Source organism: Suricata suricatta, chromosome 14 (genome assembly GCF_006229205.1).
Source record: "Suricata suricatta isolate VVHF042 chromosome 14, meerkat_22Aug2017_6uvM2_HiC, whole genome shotgun sequence".
In the NCBI taxonomy this organism is placed as follows: Eukaryota; Metazoa; Chordata; class Mammalia; order Carnivora; family Herpestidae; genus Suricata; species Suricata suricatta.
Window position 1 is genome coordinate 69,656,275 of NC_043713.1, and position 20,018 is coordinate 69,676,292.

General features: G+C 42.0%; 1 protein-coding gene and 1 pseudogene across 1 annotated transcript in view; one reads left to right on the forward strand and one right to left on the reverse strand.

Moving 5' to 3' along the window:
• The window catches only part of LOC115277834 (solute carrier family 5 member 4), a 41,103-nt gene extending 33,544 nt beyond the window's left edge, over positions 1-7,559 (reverse strand). The window contains exons 1-4 of the mRNA XM_029922234.1: positions 7,425-7,559; positions 6,554-6,625; positions 4,568-4,672; positions 2,551-2,610 (exon numbers count right to left, since the gene is read on the reverse strand). Coding sequence (XP_029778094.1) covers positions 2,551-2,610; positions 4,568-4,672; positions 6,554-6,625; positions 7,425-7,559 — 372 coding nt within the window. The remainder of the gene's footprint in view (positions 1-2,550; positions 2,611-4,567; positions 4,673-6,553; positions 6,626-7,424) is intronic.
• Positions 7,560-12,600: 5,041 nt separating this feature from the next.
• LOC115277478 overlaps positions 12,601-20,018 on the forward strand; it is a 9,459-nt pseudogene continuing 2,041 nt past the window's right edge.

A 20,018-nucleotide genomic window follows, 5' to 3' on the forward strand; every position in this document is an offset into this window, starting at 1 on the left:
GACATTTAGGTTCTTTCCATGATTTGGCTATTGTAGAAAGTGCCGCTATGAACATTGGGGTACATGTGCTCCTATGCCTCAGCACTTCTTTATCCCTTGGGTAAATCTCATGAAATGATGCTCAGTGTCACTCATCATCAGGGAAATTCAAATCAAAACCACACTGAGATACCACCTCACACCAGTCAGAGTCGCTAAAATGAACAAATCAAAAGACTATAGATGCTGGCGAGGGTGTGGAGAGACAGGCACCCTCCTACACTGTTGGTTGCAATGTAAACTGGTGCAGCTGCTCTGGAAAACAGTGTGGAGGTTCCTCAAAAAACTATCTATAGAGCTCCCCTATGACTCTTGTTGTGCCTTTGATTATTTTATTTCCCTGCTCAGTGATATTTGGGACTCTCTACCATGTGTATTTTGGCTTGTTTCTTGAGCTAGCCTTGAAAAGGAAAACAGGCAGACACACACAGGGAAAAACATATGCAAATGCACAGGCAAATCATATAACGAAGGAAACCAAAAGGGGAAAGAAAAAAAGAGAAGAAAAGAAAGGAAAAGAAAAAACAAGAAAGGGGGTACAAAAACAACAGAAGACAAAGGACAGTCTGAATGTGTAAAATCTGTGGAGGGGAGAGATAAGACAAGGGAAAATATATCTGAATGGCAAAAAAAAAAAAAAAAAAAAAAAAAAAAAAAGCAGCTCTCCAGCACAGATGAGCATGGTTTGGTGTAGGTATGTCAGGTCTCCAGGGCTACTCTCTGAGGCCCCACCTTGGTGGTTGCAGGGAGAAGAATGGCGGGACCCCAAGCCCTTCTGGGCCACGTGTTGCAAGCCAGTCTTTTGCATCTAATCTCCCTGTGCCTCAGGTGGGCCAAGTTGTTTTTGCCAAGCCCTGCCTCATTTCCAAATCCTAGTCCATGCATTTTAATGCTATTGCCTGAGATGAGATGTACTCCTGCAGGTAGGCGGCTTTCTAGCCAGGATTGAGTAGGGAGAGTCAGGGAGCTGCTTCTCCTGGCTGCACCTGGAATCCGCGCCACCATCCCTAAGGAAAAATAAACGAGCTAAGTGGGACAAATTTCTCTCTCTGCTCCCAGCAGTTATATATGGGATGATAGTATCTCTCTCTGTCCCAGCCTGAGGTTTTTCTCTTCTCTGGGACCACTCTATGAGCGTTTTCAGTCTCTCTTTCTCTTCCCCTTGACTCTCTACCACTCTTTGCCGCTGCTCCGCACAACTCTCCCTGGTTTTGTATTGGGCTGGGGCTCCCTTCTTTCAGAGCCTCTGGCCCCAGCCCGGTTTTATTTCCCCAGTTCGCACTTGCTCAGGCACCTATAAGGCTGTCATCTATGTGGACTCTGTGTTGTTTTCTCCCACTCTTACAGATCTGAGTATTGTGACTTCAGTCCTTCTCAGTTTGATAGTTACAGGTGGGTGGAGATTACAGAGCTCCCTACTTCTCCACCATCTTGCCCTTCACATATATATTTTTTAAATTTAAGTTTTAGTTAGTTAACATATGGTGCAATATTGGTTTTAGGAGTAGAATTCAGTGATTCATCCCTTATGTACAACACCCAATGCTCATCACAAGTACACTCTTTACTACCCATCACCCATCTAGCCCATCATCTCCCATCCACCTCTATTTGGGTATATATTTAAGTGATTATGTTTATTGAAAAGAAGAGAGTTACATTAAATCTCTACTTAGAAAAAAATCTGAAGTTATCATTACTGAAATATAACATTAACTATGTGATGTGTAGTATAAAAGGTGCAGCTTTCTAGTTTTTTCATAGCAGATTAAGCTCATGATTTAATCTTCCCCAATATAAAACAATGTTAAATAAATGTTTATATAATATCAAAGACAAAAAGGGTAACTATTAGTGGCTCAGAAACTGTGTGGAAGCCCCTTAAATATGGTAAACCATGTCCAAAAACATGCATGAGTTTTGTGGTATTGTTTCTTGCACCAAGGAGAGCATCCTGCAACAGAAATTGTTCAAGCCTGGTACTAGAAGGGACTCAGGATGAGCAAAAGGAGAATATATGGTGACTTGCAGAGGTATGAGCCAGAAGGCTTGCCCCATGAACACCCTCATCCCAGGAATTATTCCTGGATATAGCACCCCATGGTCTGAGCACCAGCAGCAGCAGAATAAATGTGGGAGGTAGGCCTGGAGAGGCAGAGCGTGGTTGGTGATACCTAGGTTGAATGGGAGCTCACATAGATGTGGTATATCCCACTCCTAATTAAAAAAAGAAACTACAAATCTCAGAATGGCAAAAATTAGAATTAAGGAAAATACCATGTGTTGGTGAGGATGTTGGAAAATTGGAACCCTCAAAATAGTCATAGGAAAGGGGACAACTGACTGCAGCCATTTTTGAGAGCAATCTGATAACATTTAGTGGATTTATATAAATGTAAGCCCAGAGATCTTGGGAGAAGTGATATTACTCAGGTTTCATGATTGAGCAGAAAGAATGAGTGAATAAATGAATGCCTGACAGATGTACTGAGAACACCTGCAGATACTCACCCCTGCCTTGATGTATATGGGGACAAAGAACCATCCTAGAACCAGCAACAGCAGCAAGGCCTACAAAATCCCAGAAAAGAGTGTGAAGTTTGAGGGGCTTGACTTATGGGACTTATCACTTCATGACCTCTGAATCTGAAAATAAAATAAGTTTGCATTGATCTTTTCTCGCTCAACCAATTGAGCCCAAGGCAGCTACAGATTCTTTCCCTCTGTTTCTGTGATTCACATACAGAAGATAAGAGATCTGAGCCCAGATGGACCCAGGAAGTTCATACCATTTTTGCCAATAAGAATAATTATTTTTTAAAAAATCGTTTTTATTTTATTTTATTTTTGATTTATTATTACTATTATTTAGAGAGAAGGGGGAGAGGCAAAGAGGCAGAGAGAGAGACAGAGACAGAGAGAATTTTAAGCAGGCTCCATGCTTAGCTCAGAGTTTCATGTGAGGCTTCATCCCATGGCCCTAGGATCATGACCTGAGCTGAAATCAAGAGTTAGATGCTCAACTGACTGAGTCACCTAGGCGCCCTCAATGGGAATAATTCTTAAATGGGAGAAATTATATACAGAGTGACAAGGCAATGAGAAAGCAATTTAGTGATAGAAGAATATTCCCACTGTCTCCGAAGTTTTGCCACATATAATAATGACAATAGTATAATTATAATCTTGCTTTCATATTAATATATACAGAGTATACAGAGTCTTCACATATATCACTTGTACTCTCCTCATAACAACAAGATGAGGCAGGTAAGATAAGTGTTATTCCTATTTTATGGAGGGGGAACCTGAGCCTCACAGAGATTAAAAGGTCACAGGCTAAAAGAGCTAGACCCTTGGCAACCTGATAATCACACCCACTGGGGCCATAGGGCATGTTGTTCAGTTTATGGCACTATCAAAACAAAACATGGGCCATAGGGCATGTCTGGAGACTGGGTTCATTCTGTAGTCCCTGATACTACTAAAGCAAAGCTAGAGGGAAAGTCTTCAACAAAGAATGGGTACAGGTATTTTTGGATGACTCAGGATCATTTCCTGAGTCCATCCAGGCATGGTCTGTTTATAATTTCACTGTGATCTGACTTTTTTCCACATAAGCGTCTTCCTCTGACTGAAATGCATAATACATACTTCCAACACACAAAAAAATGATACAAGAACAGAAAAATCTCAGGCAACTCAAGAAATATTAATGCATGTGCCCAGCCAAGTACTAGATGATGGGGTGACATGATGGTATGAGAGGAGCTGGTCCCTGTCTTTAAAGGACTTAGTGTCTAATTAAGGGGACACAGCTTCTACTGGTGAAATGGCAGTAGAACAATTAGGAACTCTATCACAAAGTCATAGATTCTATATATTATCTTTAAATCATTCAGTCCTTACTCTGCTCTCACTTCATTAGCCAAGTCCCACTCAGTCAATTTCTATTCATCTATCAGAATGGAAAAGCACCAGCTCCATGAATCTTCCTTAACATGTGCCAAGCCTCATCCTTCATCTAGGATAGATGCCCCCTGGTGTGAGCTCTCCCAACACTCCATGTGTGCTTCTCTCCTTGTACTTCTGACACCATATTGAATGTGTATCTATCTCTACCACTGGGATATAAGCTTCTCAAAAGAAGGGATCATTGTTTTTACATGTTTTTATTCTCTGCATCTAATTCAGAGCTGGACACAGTGTAATAGCTTAGGGAGGAAAGAAACAAGTGAGAGCTAAAATGATCAAGGAGGTCAAGTGAAAGTGGGTATTGAATCATATAGAATTGACTTTTTTGGTGGGAATACTGTTTGAGCAAAATCTCAGAAGTAGGGAATGAGACTGGAATGGCCCAAGCAGGCAGAATGGGGCCACACAGGGAAGGCTCTGAGTTTCAAACAAGGGGTCAGTTATAAGGAAAAATAGAAATTAATCAAAGAAGGATTTACCCTATACAGACTCCCAGAAGAAAATACCTGGACAGAGTTTGGATTTAAAGGAAAAAGCCTATGATGTCACTTACATTCCACTCAAATGTTGCAGTGGCGATTCCAGAAGCTGCTCCCGTCCCAGCCAGCCCCACAAAGTGGCCACTGCCAATGTTACTGGCAAAGAGAGAGGCACCCATCTGCAATTCAAGGGAACATATTAAGATCTGAATTAAAAAACCCAAATTATATTTTTTAAAGCAGGTAAATGTTGAGAGATTTCTTTTTTTAATGTTTATTTTTCAGAGATAGAGAGAGAGAGAGAGACCGAGTACGAGCAAGGGAAGGGGAGGGGGAGGAAAGGGGGAGAGGGAGACGCAGAATCCAAAGCAGACTGCAGGCTCTGAGTTGTTAGCACAGATCCTGACACAGAGCTTGAACTCACGAACTGCAAGATCATGACCTGAGCCAAAGTCAGATGCTCAATCAACTGAGCCACCCAAGGGCCCCCAAAGATATTCCATCACACTTCTTTAAAGCAGGAGTCCTGTAGGCTAAATCCAGCCAATCACCAGTTTTTGTGTGGTTAGTAAGCTAAGAATTTGTTTTAACACTTTTGAATGTTTAAAAAATATAAGGAAGACTAATATTTTGTGATATGTGAAATTATATGAAATTCAAGTTTCGGTGTTCATGAATAGTTCTATTGGAACACAGTTATGCTTGTTGGTTTTAGATATTCACTATGGCTTCTTCTGTGCTACAACAGCAGAGTTGTGTGGTTGCAATGGACTGTATGGCTCATAAACTAAAATACAGTCTGGCACTTTACAAAGAAGCTTGCTCATGCCTGCCTTAGGGGAACATTAATTTATCTACCTGGGGGCTCTGGGTTGATCTTGTCTTTGGCCAAGAACTGCCAGAGCTCCCGTCACCCCCTTCAGTTATCCTCAAGGACTCCAAAGTTGGGTAGGAAGAAGTTCCTATTCATAATTCTGGCCCTAAGGACTCTTCTCACCCACCTCCTTTTCCATCACACTGTCAACTGTTATTAAGTCTCAAAGAGACAAAATTTCAAGAGAAATTTCTTGAGTAGGCAGGGAAGAGCTCTCCTCACAAAGCACAATTGGAGTGTAGGGCTACTGCAATGCCCATCCTTCCATTTCCATCTTTTCAGCCTTCTGCAAAGTCACCTTTTCTATTCAGACATTTGGAGCCAGGGGTTGGAATTGATCTCATTTTTGTCTATGGGCTTGGTTGAGCCTTGAATATTTCACAGAAACAGTTCAAAAAAGGCAATGCTTGATTGGTCGCTACAATTAAAATCCATTTCAAGCTTACAGGTGGTCTGCTTCAACCATTCTGGCCAGGTCATTTCCCAGTCTCCACTTCCATTCATACTATTTGGTCAGCAGCTCCATGAAGGAAGAATGTACTGAGCACCCACTGTATACACAACTGACTGCTGACACAGTCTGGATTCAGAGAAGATGCACTCTTTAGTGCAATGGGACTTGCCAAGGAGGATAAACATAAAAAACCAGAAAGACAAAAACCAGAAAGGAAGAGATCAACTGGGCAAGAGTCAAAGAGGTATCACCATACACAATATCACAGAGAACACACACATCCATTATCATAACAGCATGGATTATAAGGACTAGACAGGTTGGAATGCAGAGTGAGACTTTTTGAATGAAGTAGGACTTGAGCTGGGTGTTGAAGGAGGAGAGCAGAGAGGGAGGTGTTCATCCAAACAAGAGGGACAGCACTAGTTCAGGATTGGAAGCAAAGACGGAATGTGCTGGGGATGGTAAGGAGCCCAAGGCACAATATTCTTGATGAGGACCAGGGAAAAAGAATATGACACAGAGCTTAACTGAATACCACATACCTGCTCTCATAATAGGTGACATAATATCATTTACTGGAATGACAGAATAGAACCCTGGGGTCAGTGATTTAGGAAGAGACACCAGCAAGTAGGCAACCAATGCACATCAGAAAGTATCAGCATTCCCAAGGTCTTCTTTGTTTACTCTTAAGCACACTTGCAGGAAATTTATCTCTGACCCACTCACCGGCCACCAGGTCATATCTCGACCAGCCAAGAAGAAGCCTCCAACAGTTCCCCTGTTGGTCTTCAGCATTGCCTAAGCAGAAGGGAAGACATGTGAGGGTCAAACCACCACAAATTCACCCAGGATGTTACAGATGCTCTGGTCAAAATGTTCATCGCTGTCACTTTTCCAGCACTCTTAAAGATAAACATTTTCCTAGAATCTGTGATATAGCATCAATTTTAAAAGGACTTCAAAATCATAGTTTCATAGAAATGGGGGGACTTTAAAAATCATATTTCTAACTTCTGTCCTAATTGCTCTGTTTATTTTCATTTATTAAGACAGTGCGAGGTATCACTAAGTCTGTGCTTGAAAGTAAATTTGCAACCTTACATTCATTACTAAAAAGAAAGGATGAGTGTAAGTGAATTAAGCATCCAACTGACTCATTTAGAAAGGGAGCAAAACTCTACTCCTGAATCCAGTATTAAACTAGTTGTTAATTAACTAGAGTTAAAATAAAAATTTGAAAAAAATTAGCAAAAAACAAAAGAAAATAAAAGATGTGAGATAATGAAAATAACATCCTTATTCTTTTTGTCAGGTTTTGGCATAAAGAATAAAGTCTTTTGGCTGGACATGCCAAACAGAATATGTCTGAAGTTCTCACTGCTGGCTCTGTTCAAATGATGGGGTTGGTAGGAGAATAAATTAACTGAGTAAATATTATTTACATCCCACATGAGACATGGTTTGAGAGAAAGATAATGAAATCTGACAGCTGTTTCTCAGCGTTGTCACATTGTCATACCACACTCTTCCCTCCCTCAGACATTTCAACCCCAAGCATGGTGCCCACCCTGAGCACCCCCATTGGACTCCTACATACCCACAGCCCCACAGCCATCACCACCATAAAATAGATGACAATGACAGAGATGTCAGCAGCATTTCGGATGCGCTCTGACATTTCAGCAGGACCCAGGGTACCATTCACGGTGCTGGGGCTTAACGTGCTGGCCATGGCTGCAGATGGTACTTTCCCATCCCAGTGATGCCCTTTCTTTATAAAGCTCTGGGTTAATAATTAGCCTTGTACAGGTGGGGCACTCTATCGGAGCCAAATCCTGGGCATTGAGACCTTTAAACCTCTTCTTTGAAACTCTGAGACCCTGGTCTTCCAGCAGTCAATTTTGATCTACTTATGGAATGAGCAGTAAAAGATAAGAAATGGGATAAGAATTGCAGGTAAAGAGTGGGGAGTTCACTGAGAGGAAAGATGGGTTTTTAAGATTTGACCAGGTTGAGTGAGGATTAAGGAGAGATGAAAGGGACAAGGAAAGAAGAAGGACAGGATGAAGAGTCAAGAAAAAAGCCAAGAGGGACAGAGGCCGAGAGTCTCATGAAACAGATGATTCCTGACCAATGAATTATATTGCTTGAAAATGAAGTTAATTGTGCATTTCGTGGGTCTTAAAGCCTTATATTTCATTAGAACAGGTAATCTAAGTGAGGTTTATATGACACACTAGGATCTTTGTAGCCCATGCAGGAAAGGGAAGTGGCTCTACAAAAAGGGCTGTTGTGGGGCTGGGCTGGTTTTGACAATGAGTGAATCAACCTAAAAGCATGTAATAGTGATTTGTATTTCTAATTAATTCCTTCTTAAGGCTAAATAATATTCCATTGCAAGTATATACCACATTTTGTTTATCTGGGGACCCAGGGCCCTATCGACTGCCTAAAGTTAAAAATAAATTCTTTCATTTTTCTCCCTCCATATTTTTTGGTAAATTATATACATAATATAAAATTTGCCATTGTTGCCATTTTTTAAAAGTAAGCTTCATGCCCACATGGGGCTTGAACTCACAACCCTGAGATCAAGAGTCACATGCTCCACTGACTGAGCCATCCAGGGCTCCCCATTGTTGTCACACATTTACGTGTATAATTCAGTGGTGTTAAGTACCTTCTCAACATTGTGCATCCATCACCACTATCATTTTCAGAACTTTGTCATCATCTGTAACAGAAGTTCAGCACCTAATAAATAAAAATTCCTCCCTACTCCCAGCCTCTGGTAACTTCTATTCTACTTTCTTTCTCTTTGGATTAGCCTGTTCTAGGTACCTCTAATAATAATATTTGCCTTTATGTGTTGGGCTTATTTTGCTTAGCGTAATGTTTTCAAGATTCATCCATGTTATAACATGTATCAACACTGCATTCTTCTGCAAAGCTGAATAATATTCCATTGCATGGATATATCACATTTTGTTTATCTGTTTATCTGCTAATGAAAATTTGTGTTATTTGTACCTTTTAGCTATTGTGTATACTACTGCTATGAACATTGGTGTACAAGTATCGGTTTGAGCGCCTACATCCAATTCTTTTGAGAGCACACCTAGAATTAGAACCACTAGTTTTTAGGATAATTGTATATTTAACATTTTAAGAAACTACCACACTTTTCCCCCCTCACATCATTTTACCTTCCCAGCAGCAATGCGCAAGATTTCCAATTTCTCAATAAACTCACCAACATGTGTTATTTTGTTTTTATAATTGTAACCATCCTTGTGTAGTGGTATCTCATTGTGGTTTTTATTTCTACTTTTAATGCAACAGTAATGATGTTGAACATCTTTTCATGTGCTTATTGGTTATTTGTATATATTTTTGAAGAAATGTTTATTCAAGCTTTCTGCTCATTTTAGAACTGGATTGTTTTTGTTGAAAATCTAAGAGTTCTTTAAATTTTCTGTGTGTTAATCTCTCATCAGAGATAGAGTTTGAAAACAGTTTTTTCTCATTTCATGGATTGTATTTTATTTTTTCTGATAGCGTTTTTTGCACAAAGTTTTTAATTATGGTGAAGTTCAATTTATCTTTTTTAAAAATTTTATTAATTTTTATTTACATCCAAGTTAGTTAGCATATAGTGTGACAATGATTTCAAGAGTAGATTCCTTAATGCCCCTTACCCATTTAACCCATTCCACCTCCCCAGCCCCTACAGTAACGCTCTGTTTGTTCTCCATATTTAAGAGTCTTTTATGTTGTCTCCCTCCTTGTTTTTATATTATTTTTGCTTCTCATCCCTTATGTTCATCTGTTTTGTATTTTAAAGTCTTCATATGAGTGAAGTCATATGATATCTGTCCTTCCTCTGACTAATTTCACTTAGCATGATACCCTCTAGTTTCATCCACATAGTTGCAAATGGCAGGATTTCATTCTTTTTGATTGCTGAGTAATACTCTATTGTGTGTGTGTGTGTGTGTGTGTGTGTGTATACACACATACATACATATGCATATATATGCCACATATTAAAATTTTTTTAATGTTTTATTTATTTTTTGATACAGAGAGAGACAGAGCATGAGAGGGGGAGGGGCAGAGAGAAAGAAGGAGACACAGAACTGAAAGCATGCTCAAGGCTCTCAGCTAGCTGTCAGCACAGAGCCTGATGCGGGGCTTGAACCCACGAACATGAGATCTGACCTGAGCCAAAGTCGGAGGCTTAACCGACTGAGCCACCCAGCCGCCCCACCACATATTTTTTTAAATAAAAAAGCATGTTTATTTTATTTAAAAAATGTTAATGTATGTATTTTTGAGAGAGAGAAAGACAACATGAGCAGAAGAGGGTCAGCAAGAGAGGGAGACACAGGATCTGAAGACAGGCTCTGGACTCTGAGCTGTCAGCACAGAGCCCGACACGGGGCTTGAACCCACAAACCGTGAGATCATGACCTGAGCTGAAGTCGGATGCTTAACTGACTGAGCCACCCAGGCTCCTCAAAAGGGACATGTTTAAAATAACGACACAGATATGTTGAATTCAAAAGAGTGGTAAGAAAAAAAGTATACCATGCAACAATGAACAACAGAAAAATGTGGTTATGTAAGGAATTTAAGGGAAGAAATTTACTAGAAACACAGTGGCACATTACATACTGATGAAGTAATCTATTCAAGAAAAAAAACATAAAAAGCTGGAATCTAATAACATATCTTTATTAAGCCACAGGAAGCATAACTTACCAGAAGCAATGAGAAAAATAATCCACAATCACAGCTGCAGTTGTTAATACAATACTCTTTGTAGCTGAATGAATAAACAAAAAACAATTACACACATAAAAAAAAAGAGAGCAGCACAATAATCAAATTAACCTTAAAAGGAACTCTAATATGAAAAGTAATTGCTTAAATAATCAAACACATGATAAAAGAATTATTTATTTCAAATGGATTTTTATGTTTCATCTTTGTTCATCTGTGAGTAGGGGTAGCTCCTGGTGTTTAATATTTACACTTAAAAAAATCATCTTATCACCCTTCTTGTCTTATCATTTTCTTAGCTCTCTCCCCAGAACTCATGCAGATCATGCAAGGATGCTCCTATCACTGCAATGTGAATGGCTGATCTGGCAACATCCCATGTTCCCAATTCCTGGATATTTCCTACATGCCCCAGCTTTACAAATATAACACAAGGTCCCTTTATTTTTCCCTTCAACCTTCTCTTTCTCTTTCTCATTACCTATATGACAGTGAATGACAATAAAATTCACCTGGTCAACCCAACTGGAGCCCTCAACTTAACCATCATCCCTTCTCTCATACTCAGTCTAGGACCACAGTCAACTCCCTGTGTTCTTCATCCTGGGCATTGTGCACTCAACTTCCTCTTCCATATTGCCTGTATCATCAGCCTTCAGGACCTCCTGACATGTCCTTACCTGCCGTGCTGTCTTCAGACACATTGTTGAAACTGACACCAGGATGAGGTATACGTTCTAAGGTATACCTTTCTTAGTTACTAATACTGTACTGTATACTTGAAATTTGATGATAGGGTAGACCTTAAGGGTTCTCACTACAAAAAAATGAAAAGGAGAGAAGGAAGAAAGAAAGAAAGAAAGAAGGAAAGAAAGAAAGAAGGAAAGAAAGAAAGAAGGAAAAGGAAGGAAAGAAAGAAAAAAGAAAGGAAGGAAGAAATGATATGTATATGAAGAGATAGATATATTAATTAGCTTGATTGTGGTGATTACATCACAATTTTTATGTATATCCAATCTTCAAGGTGTACTTTGAAAGCACATACAATTTTGTACTCTGACAAAGCTGGAACATTTTTATAAATAAAATATACATTTTATCAATCATTTCTCCTGTTTTCAAACTCTAACATGCCCAAATGAAATAAAAATACAAGCACCTCACCCTGACGTAGTTTTACATTTAGGCTTCAAATTTCCTCAACTATTATGTCACTTATATTCTATTTTCTCAAAATTACTATCAAATCATGTAGTTTTTCATCCTCTCAACATATCATGACTGATGTCCTACTCTCCCCCAAAGTCCATCCTTCTTCTGGGGAGGTGGTGTGCCTGATCTGTCCTGCTGTAGGACACTGGCCTCCACATGCAGAGAACCAGCCTCATCCCTCATGTGACCCTGCTGAGAGAGCAGCTCAGACATGCTACCCCAGCCTTCTGCTTTCTTAACCCACTGAGCCTAACACATGGTGTGTGGTGGTGATACAACTCCATGTTCTCCTCTGACAAACCCAAAAGTCCTCAGTGGGAAGTCTGTTAATATTAGTTACCTTGGGCATTAGGGCATTTGACACATGCATGCTTGTGGACTAACAGTGGCCAGGCTCTCATGTCAGTGTCCCTGACATCCTTTCCAGTGACAGACTGAAGTTTGATTGGTGGGCAGCAGAGGGAGCTCTGGGCATCCCCAGGGTCTACAAGGTGGGGCTCTCCTGTTGTGTAATCGCCAAACTCCCCAGGACTGGGACACTGTTGCTAGTGGGGACTCACAAGCTATGTCCCCTCTGGCTGGGAGGGGTCTCCTGCTCACAGGTCTGTGGAAGGTCCCAGCAGCTGCTTCCTCCCTGGTCCTTCCCAGGGGACAAACTCTGAGCCTTTGTGGAAATCAGCCCTCTCTGCCTTAGGGACAAAGCTGAGACTTCATCTAGTAGGCAGAAAACAAATTTTTGTGAATGGTCCCTCCCCTTTCAGGCCCTTGAGGAAATAAAAGGGGCCTGGCACATCCCAGCCCTGATCTGGAGCCACAGGGGGAGCCTCCATCATGGCCTGGACCCCTCTCCTTCTTGTGCTCCTGGCTCACTGCACAGGTAGGGACATCCCCAGATCCATGGCGGCTCTTGAGTGGGTTTCACCCTCACCGTCACAGACCACCAAGAGCTTAACCTTGTCCCCTGCTCCATTTTCCATGAGTGTCTGTGTTTGCAGGTTCCTTGTCCCAGCCGGTGCTGACCCAGCCCGCCTCCCTCTCTGCATCTCTGGGAAGTTCTGTGAGACTCACCTGTACCCTGAGCAGTGGCTTCAAAGTTGGTGATTTCTGGATAAGATGGTTCCAGCAGATTCCTGGGAGCCCTCCGCGGTATCTCCTGTACTACCACTCAGACTCAGATAAGCACCAGGGCTCTGGGGTCCCCAGCCGCTTCTCTGGATCCAATGATGCATCGGCCAATGCAGGGCTTCTGCTCATCTCTGGGCTGCAGCCTGAGGACGAGGCTGACTACTACTGTGGTACATATCATGGCAACTCTAAATCTTACACTGTGTTCCAGACTCATGAGGAAGTAGACAAAAACCTCACATGCACCTTCCTGACCTGGTGCACCACCCACAGCAGGGGCTCTGACCAAGTATAGCTCAGGGGTTGGCTTCCATTGTCATTTCTTCTGTCAGTACCTGATTTTCCTCAGACCACTTGACCTGGCAATATTTCATACTGTCATTCAGATCAAAATTTAGATGGATCTATTACTAGTATAGGCTCACTCTGCTAATGTTGCACTGGAAGTAATCCCATACTCAGAGATTAATAGCTTTTAATGAAGTAATTGAATGAGGACAAAAATGTTGATTCATGTTATGCCCTCCTGAGGGTGTAGAGTGGCTCAAAGATGCTTCTGGTCTGAGTGTTCCAATTTAGGGTTGGGATGCAGTCCCCACACACAGCTTGGAATTGTATTCTCCATTCTAGTAATCAACTGTCAAAATGAAAGGTTAGAAATAATACTGCTTACAATAGCATCAAAGTATGAACTATACAAGGATAAATCTGACAGAATTTGAAAATTTTATGTACTAAAATCTATAAACTATTCATGAGAGAGGTTAAAGATTTAAATAAATCTGTAGATATATCTGGCTTATGGGTCAAAATATTTATGTGGTGAAGATGTCAATTCTCCCAGACTTCACCAATACAGTTGTTGCAATAATTTTGGGTAAAATGTCCTTTTAATGGTGTGGAATTTCAGAAAAAACATAGAAACAATATGTACTTTTAACCCTGGGAGAATCCTGTTCTGCATCCACAGGGTCTGCTTGTCTCTGAGGAGGATGAGGTACAGGAAGCTGATTTGAAGTTAGAGGAAACAAATCAGGATCGGGCTCAGGCACGCAGCTTCTGTCAGCAAAATAGACCAGGTGGGAACCTGCTGTCCTGAGGGCTGATGCACAGAGTGTGGGTACAGCAGGCCTAGAGGTGGGGGTGCCTGGGCATTGAGCTGGGTGGTTATCACCAAAGTGCATATGGGTTGATGGGTCCCAGTGAAGGACCCTGTGACTTGTAACCTGCTGGAGGAGAACTGGAGCCATAAGGATGCTTTATTGAAGAGGGAACTATGATTCAGAATCTCTGACAGTACTTCCAAGGGTTACAAATGGAACTTGCATCCATAATTCCTTGGAAGACAGTCTGAGGAAACTGATCATAGAATAGATCACCTTCAATATCTGCCTTAGCCTATCTTGGAAAGCATGTGGGTGTATCCCTGCAATATACAGGGTGTTATTTGCCTGGTCTTGTGGGTGTGTGTGTAGAGGGAGGTCTTGTCTACTGGTGAAATCTTGCATTCCCTGACATAGACTTCATTGAGACTCAGACTTCTTAGGGCCTTTGGTGGACTCAAGACACAGATTCTGCCCCCACCCCAATCTTCCAACACTTATCGTAGATTATTCCACAGAACAGGACCCACAAAGAGTCCATAAAATTGAGCTTATACTGTAGATATTGAGTACAGAAAGAGATTGAGAGAGAGGTGTATCTTAGTTTGGGGCCTAAGGGACAGGGTTGTGGATTGTCTACACCACATTCTGGATTTCTGTCCTCATTGTCCCTGAAATGACACAGTTAAGGTATCCTGAAACTCATGTTTATGCAGGTATCCTTCCCCAGCTCTTCCACACTCCCTCCACTGGGTAGACCTGCCCTGTGTTCACAGCACCTCTTCCTGCTGATTTGGATTCTCTAAGGAACTGGAACCCCAGGACAGAAAGCCAATATCTACTGTCCTGGAAGAAGCAACAACAGTGGCTTGAAGGGTTTAATTTTGACATATCAGCACCTGAGATATTTCATCAAAACTTTGGACCCATTGAAACAACCACATACTTTTGGGATGTTTGTCTTCTTAGCTGTCTCCATGTCACTCTATAGCTGAAGGTTTTGATTGCAACTTAAGAATGAAGATGAACATCACAGAGCAGCAAAATGAAGAGGTTCCAGTGCCCCTCCAGTGCCCCAGGATTGGGGGAGGTGAGATTCAAGCTCCTTGAGCACCCAAGCAAATTTTCCTTGTCTACAGTGACTGTTTTAGATCTTTCTCCTTTTCTTGTTAGTGTTCCTCATCTGATCAAGTGAGAAAATAAAAACATATGTTTGTATCTCGGCTTCTTCAAGTCCCTTACCCCTAAGAACAGCCAGGGATTTCTTCTGGGCTTATATTCAGATTTGGGGCTTGCATACTTGATGACTCTCTCCTTTCTGCAATTCTCTTTCCACTTACAAACCTTACTGGCAGTCTCAAGCTTTGTGCTCTGAATTCTCAAGTGAGTTAGGCTTTGGACAAAGTGAGCAGGGACCATAAATTTCCCCTCATATATATATAATTTAGGTTCCTGTTTCCAGGCTCTATAGACACATCCATCCATGATGTTGGGGTCATAGCTCAAGAACATCACCGGGCACCTGGGTGGCTCAGTCGGTTAAGCCTCCAACTTAGGCTCAGGTCAGATCTCACGTTTGTGGGTTCGAGCCCCGTGTCAGGCTCTGTGCTGACAGCCAGGTTGGAGCCTGGAGCCTGCTTCTAGTTCTGTGTCTCCTTCACTCTCTGCCCCTCCCCCTCTCATGCTCTGTATCTCTCTGCATCAAAAATAAATAAAACATTAAAGAAACTTAAAAAAAAGAACATCACCATTTATAGGAGAAAAAGCAGAAACACAGAGATGAACAATATAGCCTGCAAACAAAACATGCAGGCAGAAGGCCTAGAAATGTGAACCTGGAGGTTCTTGTCTCATTGGCATCTGAGATGAAACCTATGACTTCAGGTCTGTCATGGAATGGTTCCTTGAGGTCTCTTAGATCCTGTCCTAAGACAAGTCTGACCACTGGTACCAGACATGGGGTGATCTGGACACAATGTTCCAGATCTGTGAGTAACAAGATGCAGCCTTCCTCATTCCCTTATGGGCCCTTCACTCTCTGGACACTTACTGCATCTAACTGTGCATCATCTACAATATGTCCTCATCCTTTCAAATTATGTCCCCAAATCCAGTCCATGGTGACAACATATTGTGATACTGTGTCACATTGGGCAGAAATCCCTTGATGCTAGGGTCAGCCTTCCCTGGGGACCAGGTGTATGATGGGTCAGGGTGGAACCAGGGACACAGAGTTTAGCTGAGTCTGACTCAGGACATTAGGCTGACCAAGAGGTCCTTCATTCCATACTATTTACTTAACATGTACTCAGTGTCAAACTTGGGTCTAGGGGCTCAGGATAGAGAATGGATAAGACAGGGATGGTTCTTGTCCTCAGGGAGATGATGCTGTCTGAAGAAGTGACAAAAATCCAGTAAAAGCATCAATACATATAAAATGTTACCATGAAGTCAGGAGAGGTCAGCATGGTAGGGTGAGTATAGGGGACTCTAGAGGGTTTGACAAGCAGGATCTGATTCAAGCTTATGAAGAAAAGTCCAGATGCTTCAGTGAACATGCATGAATAGGAGGAAGGAGGGGGGCAATGGGAAGGGCTGTGGGTGTTGAAGCAGAATAGGCAGACTCAGAAAATTTAGGGGAGGAAGGAAGTACTGAAGAATGTGGTTTCAAGGATGCTCTTAGAAACTGGATGGGATGTGAGTGAGCCCTTGGGGAAAAGCTTCATGGTCAAAGGTGGGGAGATGAATCTCCAAGCTCATTTCCATGATGGAAGCATCAACAGCTTCCCTGCCTTGCTCAGTGGTGAAACGGGGTATTTGCTCTCCAGATGACAAGTAGGGAATCTTGCAGGGCTTCACTCTTTCTTCTCTGATAGTTATCCAAGATGTCCCTTCTCCATGACCCTCATGGCTCCATGTTGATTTCCACATAGGACAAAATACTCTTCATTTCAAAGTATCACATCCACAGAACAAGCCTTCCAGAATGGAAAGGCTTGTCTTCCTGGACCTACTGATCAGGAATTCCAGCCTTCAGGAGGACTGGACCAGACCACCCACACCATCTTCCCCCAAATCAACATGGTTATCAGAAAGGGAATCATCTGGGGGATCTGGGTGGCTCAGTCAATTGAATATTCAACTCTTGATTTTGGCTCAGGCCATGATCTCACAGTTCCTGAATTTGAGCCCTTTGTCAGGCTCTCTGCTTGGAGCCTGCTTGGGGTTCTCTCTCTCTTCCCTTATCTCTGCCCTTTCCCCATTCATGCTCTCCCTAGTGCTCTCTCTCTCTCTCTCTCAAACTAAGTAAATAAACATTTGTTGAAAGAAAGGGAATTATTTTATTTCTTTTGCAAACACAACACTCATTCTTGGGTTGGAGCTGGTGTCAGTCACATGCTGAGCACCTGCCTGGGAGATGTGGGTCCAGATAGGAGAGGAAAAGGTCAGAAGGTTTGCTCAAGTGTCCCTGCCATGAACACCACTTAGTTCTTCACCAACTCTGCCCTCCACCCTCATAGTTGGTTCACATTGGGTCTTGTACTGTGGACACTGAGAGCAGGGAAAGAGATAGAGATCAGGGGGCTGCTGCCTCACAAAGTTGTATTTATTACTCCCAGAACTTTCCAATGTCTTACAAAACACAAGATGTTCCCTGACCCCCTGTACTCCTTTCCTCCATTGGTCCCATAGCTGAAGAGCAGTCCCAGAGACCCAGCACAAAATGTTCTGCACACATCTCAGGATGAGTCCCTTTTTTCTCCCATCCCCACTAAGTGCTACCCCAGGTCACCTCAGATGCATTGTTGAGAGTCTCAGTCTCACAGGGTCCTGGTAACAAGAGGTGCTCTCACACTCACCTTCTTCTGTGTCCTGGGAGTGAGATCAGAGTTAGCCCAACTCAGCCAAATATCTGACTCTCATACAAATAAAGAATGACAAGTGTGAAGCATTTTTATCTGATTCATATATTTGTGAGATTAGTAAAGCTTGATTAGAGCATATCAAAAACCAAAGTACTTACAGTTCACTAGGAAAATGAGCTTTGAAGAAATATTTTGCATGTTGGAGATACGCTGCTGAATTTTTAATAGAAGAGGAACCACATAAGAGGAAGTTGCCTGTGTTCTGAACAGAAGGGGACATGTCTTCACAGGGATAGGTCACTGCTCTGGAATTAGGAGTCTGAGTAGAGACATCTCTTCAGTCCTGATTTATGAACAGCAAAGGGAGCTGTGAACAAATTCATTCTGAAGAGTCTAGGTAGAGCATATAGTCTTCCCTCAGGTGATGGGAGGCCACATAAGGGGACATCTGGCCTGGTCCTATGTCAAGAGACAGTGCACAAAGCAGTAGGGCAGCAGGAGCTATCTCTTATGGGCTCTGATCACCATGTCACACAATAAGTGTGTCTGGGCCTGGACACCAACGGGCTCTAAGGGCCCACTTTTCAGGAGCTGCATTAAGGGACTGATCAGCATTAAGACCTGCCACCAGGCACTGCCTGTGCCTTGTGCTCAGGGCACACAGCTATCATCTCCATTCCTCTTGGTCCCACACAGCCCCTCCCTTGTCCTGCCCCTCCCCACCCCCTGACATCAGCAGAGGGACCTGACCCAGGGGTCAGAGAGTTGGGGTCTCATTTTTCATGGAAGGGCTCTCTCTCTCTGTCAGAGATTGTAGTGGGGAAGGGAAAGATTAAGAGAGGCTATGCTCAGCTGTGGGAACACAGAAAGCAGGATTGGTGATGACCTCTACCATGGCCTGGTCTCCTCACCTCCTCGCCCTCCTTGCTCATTGTACAGGTGACTGGGTGTAGGCAGAGGGGAAAACGTCCTGGGAGAACACTTTGGACCCTATTTCCTCCAATTGTCTCCAGACCCTAGCATTATCCTTTTTTTAAAAATTTAAATTCAAGTTAGTTAACATATAGTGTAGTATTGGTTTCAGGAGTAGAATTTAGTGATTCATCACTTACATATAGCACCCAGTGCTCATCCCAAGTGCCCTCCTTAATGCCCATGGTCCATTTAGCCCCTCCTCCATCCATCTCCTCTCCAGCAACCCAGTTTGTTCTCTGTGTTTAAGAATCTCTTACACTTTGTCTCCCTCTCTGTTTTTATCTTATTTTATTTTTCCTTACCTTTCACTACGTTCATCTGCTTTGTTTCTTAAATTCCACATATGAGTGAAATCATATAGTATTTGTCTTTCTCTGACTGACTTATTTCTCTTAGCGTAATATACTCTACTTCCATCCATCTTGTTGCAAATGGCAAAATTTCATTCTTTTTGATTGCTGAGTAATATTCCACTGTAGATACGTGTGTGTGTGTGTGTGTGTGTGTGTGTGTGTGTGTGTGTACCACGTCTTCTTTATCCATTCATCAGTTGATGGACATTTGAGCTCATTCCATGATTTGGCTATAATTAGTATTTCTACTATTAATGAACAACACTGCACAGAATGCCTACTTTTTTAATAAAAAAATTGTCTTAAAAAACAAAGATTTCAAAGGAAATGATATTTCAAATGATCTTTCAGAAGATAAAACCCTTTTAAAGGCAAAATTATAATATAGCATAGGTTTTCTTTTAGTTAAATTCATGGAATAATTTTGTTGAAATTGCAATCTTAGATTTTCACTGATCAGTTTTATTTTTTTATTTTTTATTTTTCTCCATAATATTTTATTGTCAAATTGTTTTCCATACAACACCCAGTGCTCTTCCCCTTAAGTGCCCTCCACCATCACCACCACCTCTCTTCCCCCCCTCCCCCTTCCCCCTCAACCCTCAGTTCATTCTCAGCATTCAATAGTCTCTCAAGTTCTGCATCCCTCTCTCTCCCCAACTCTCTCTCCCTCCTCCGTTCCCCCTGGTTCTCCATTAGGTCTCTCTTGTTTTCCTGCTAGACCTATGAGTGCAAACATATGGTTTCTGTCCTTCTCTGCCTGGCTTACTTC